We start from the raw sequence: 3187 nt of genomic DNA on the forward strand, positions 1-3187 counted from the left end.
GAATAAACTTGAATCTTCAACCCCCAGTCCCCAAGAGCTTTTAAAAACTCTGCTCTGTCTTTTGTTCTCTGAGATGCGGGTATGCATTGCTCTGGGCCCTCCTCGTCTCCATTTGCAAGCCTGTTCAATAAAGCTTTGCTCAAGTGGAAAACTATGTGCCTTACTTGGTCATTCTTGACCGGTGCGAGGCAAGAACCTCATTCCGGTAACAAATGGACTAATGGACCACAACCACCACATCGTCCACCAGACTGAGCCCAGTACAACCAGATGGTGCTCAGCTACCACCACCGACTTTTCTGACAGGGAGCACAACAGAGGGTCCCAGACAGAGCTGAAAGAAAATGTAGAATAAAATTTAAACTTACAAAAAAAGACCAGATTTACTGGTCTGACAGAGACTGGCGGAAACCCTGACACACCCTTTTAACTCAGTATGGAAGTCACTCCTTAGGCTCACCCTTCAGCCAAAGATTAGATAGACCCATTAAAAAAACAAAAAAACAAACTCATGGCCATCAAGTCAATTCCCACCCACAGCAACCCTATAGGACCGAGTAGAAGCGCCCCATAGGGTTTCCAAGGAGCACCTGGTGGATTTGAACAGCCAACCTTCTGGCTAGCAGCTGTAACACTAACCACCACACCACTAAGGTCTCCAGACAGGCCCATAAAATAATACTCGTAGCTCAACCACGTATTCAAGACTAAATGGGCACACTAACCCAGGGGCAAGAACCAGATGGCAGGAAGGAACAGGAAAGCTGGATGAACGGGAAATGGGGAACCCAAGGTTGAGAAGGGGAGAGTACTGACACATTGTGTCGATGGCAATCAATGTCACAAAACATGTATAGTATTGTTTAGTAAGAAAATAATTTGTAAACCTTCATCTAAAGCACAATAAAAAAAAAAAAGATTGACTTAAGACACACCCTACACTAATTCTGCCTCATTAATATAAAAAGACAACCCATTGCCAAATGGGATTATAACCACAGGCATGTTGTTGTGTGCCTTTGAGCTAATTCTGACTCATAGCCACCCTCTAGGACAGAGGAGAACTGCCCCACAGGGTTTCCAAGGTTTTTTTTTTTTAGAGGTCCGGATTCACAAAACATATTTTGTGGGGACACAATTCAATCCATAACAGTGACTATGAGCTGGAATAGATCTGACGGCAATGAGCTGGACTGTGGACTGGACTCCCCCTGCAGAGTGCTGGCTGGCACTCTGGATCGGACAGATCTCTCATTCTACAGAGGAGAAAAAGGAGGCTTTTAACAGATGTGACGCTCCTCAAGCCGCACAGCCAGGTGTTGGGAGCCGAAGGTTTCCAGAAAGCTCCTGGGGGTGGGGGGATCAGTTTCCTGGTAGTAAAATACACTTAACCTGCGCCTCAACGCCCAGAGGTCGAAGTACCAGGTCCGGGCCCACCCCGCCCGACCTGCTTGCATCACTGCCCTCCATTCCCTGAGCACCCAAATTGTCTAGGCCTCCCGGACCTTGTCCTTGGTTCCTTGGGCCTAGAGAGCCACTACCTGTCATGCCCTGGAGCACAGGCACTGTTGGTTTCAGGTCTGGCTCCCACCTCCACGATCCCCACGGGGCGCACACAGACCTTCCCCACCGCCCTATCGCACCCTCCCGAGACAGGCTCCTTAGGTCAGTCGCCTATCCACATCCGCCCTGACCCGCCCCGCCTCGCCGAGGGCCCACACCAGGGCGGGTCCCAGAGAGCCCGCGGACGCGATCCGCTAGGTGGCAGAAGACAGCAGTCGGCGGGCAGCAGGGGCCGCGGCGAGGAACCGGGCGCGCGTGCGCAGCACGGAGCTTTATTGCGTCACCGCGCCTCGAGCGCGCGCGCCTCGAGCATGAGCACGCCGCTGGCGCTTTGGCGCTTGTGCAGCTTCCTCTGCCAGGCGCGCGCCGCGGCCACCGGGCTGGCCTCGGCGTCGAGCTTTTTCTCCAGCAGGTGCATGCGCGCCGTGGTCTCAGTCAGCATGTCCATGAGCAGTTCCTGCTGTAGCTTCAGGTAGTTGTTCTCCTCCAGCAACACCTGGCTCTTGACCCGCTGCACGTGCGCCTTCAAGCCAGAGACGGTCTGCGAGGGCTGCGGCGGCCGTGGCCTCCCCAGCGAGCCCTCGGCCGCCCAGCGGCCGCCGCGGAACACAAAGGCCTCATCGCTCAGGCGCGTGCGCGGTGCGCCGTAGCAGAGGCCCAGCTCGGCCTGGCGTGTGTGGTGGTCCAGCAGATAGAAGGTGGACATGGAGGAGATGCGGCGCAGAGGCGGCCGCCGTGGCGAGAAGCGCCGCGAGAAGTGGTCGGCCCAGAACTGCCGTAGCTGCTCCCACAGGCGGCCAGCATGCCCTGGGATCGGACCCCCGAAGGCCTCCAGGGCGGGATCTGGGCCAGCCGCGTTGGGCGTGCAGGCTGCCAGAGGGGCGCTGCGAGGGCACTGGCGACCTGGGCCACGCCCTTGCTTTGGGAGCCCAGGTGTCCCGAATGCTGAAGGCAAGCCAGGGGCACTGCTGGGGGGCAAGATTCCGAGTAAGTGGGCTGTGGGGGTAGCCCATCCTCCCACACCCTGAGGCCGCATGGACAAGGTTTACCCCTAATGGTGGCGCTCAGCGCTGACCACTGAAACCATCACTGCACGCACTTAGGAGCCATAGTCTCACTGAAACCACCTTCTGCAAAGGGCCAAGGATAAGTAGAAATCTGCTAGATGAACTGAGGGCTGGGTATGAAGTACTTCCAGACAGTGAAGAGCTAGGCAAGGCTGGCATTTTTGCCACGGGAGAAAGAGCTTGGAAGTAGAGTTGGTGTAGGGTGCTCGCTGGGATAGCAGAAGAGGAAGCTTAAAAGGTTGACCTATTTGACGTTTTCACTATGTGAAGGTACTGTACAAGCATGCGCAGAAGTTAAACTTCATTCTAAAGGTAAGAGCAGACTGCTGAACTCGGGGTTAAATGTGAATTCTGAAAAGTATTTGGTAGGATGTTTACCATAACCAACACCATCACTGCCCTCATCACTCAGTCATGTGACAATCTCTACTGACACCTGCTGTTTACCAGGCCCTGGTGTGGGCAGAGGGTTCTAGCATGGCCAGTGCCCACCCTCAAGCTGTTTGTTGTCCGGCTTGAAAGATAAGTCTGTACAGATCACAGTCTACTGTGTTCAG

General features: G+C 54.7%; 1 protein-coding gene across 1 annotated transcript; it reads right to left on the minus strand.

Moving 5' to 3' along the window:
- Positions 1-1843: 1843 nt before the first annotated feature.
- On the minus strand, positions 1844-2599 carry CBY3 (chibby family member 3). Its single transcript, XM_049869281.1, has one exon. It carries the CDS (start codon positions 2597-2599, stop codon positions 1844-1846), a length of 756 nt encoding a protein of 251 aa, XP_049725238.1.
- Positions 2600-3187: the final 588 nt, after the last annotated feature.

Source organism: Elephas maximus, chromosome 2, assembly GCF_024166365.1.
Source record: "Elephas maximus indicus isolate mEleMax1 chromosome 2, mEleMax1 primary haplotype, whole genome shotgun sequence".
NCBI classification, from domain to species: Eukaryota; Metazoa; Chordata; class Mammalia; order Proboscidea; family Elephantidae; genus Elephas; species Elephas maximus.

Coding starts and splice junctions, on each gene's coding strand:
- CBY3 (XM_049869281.1), bottom strand. CDS start 2,599: ATGCGGCCTCAGGGTGTGGGAGGATGGGCTACCCCCACAGCCCACTTA.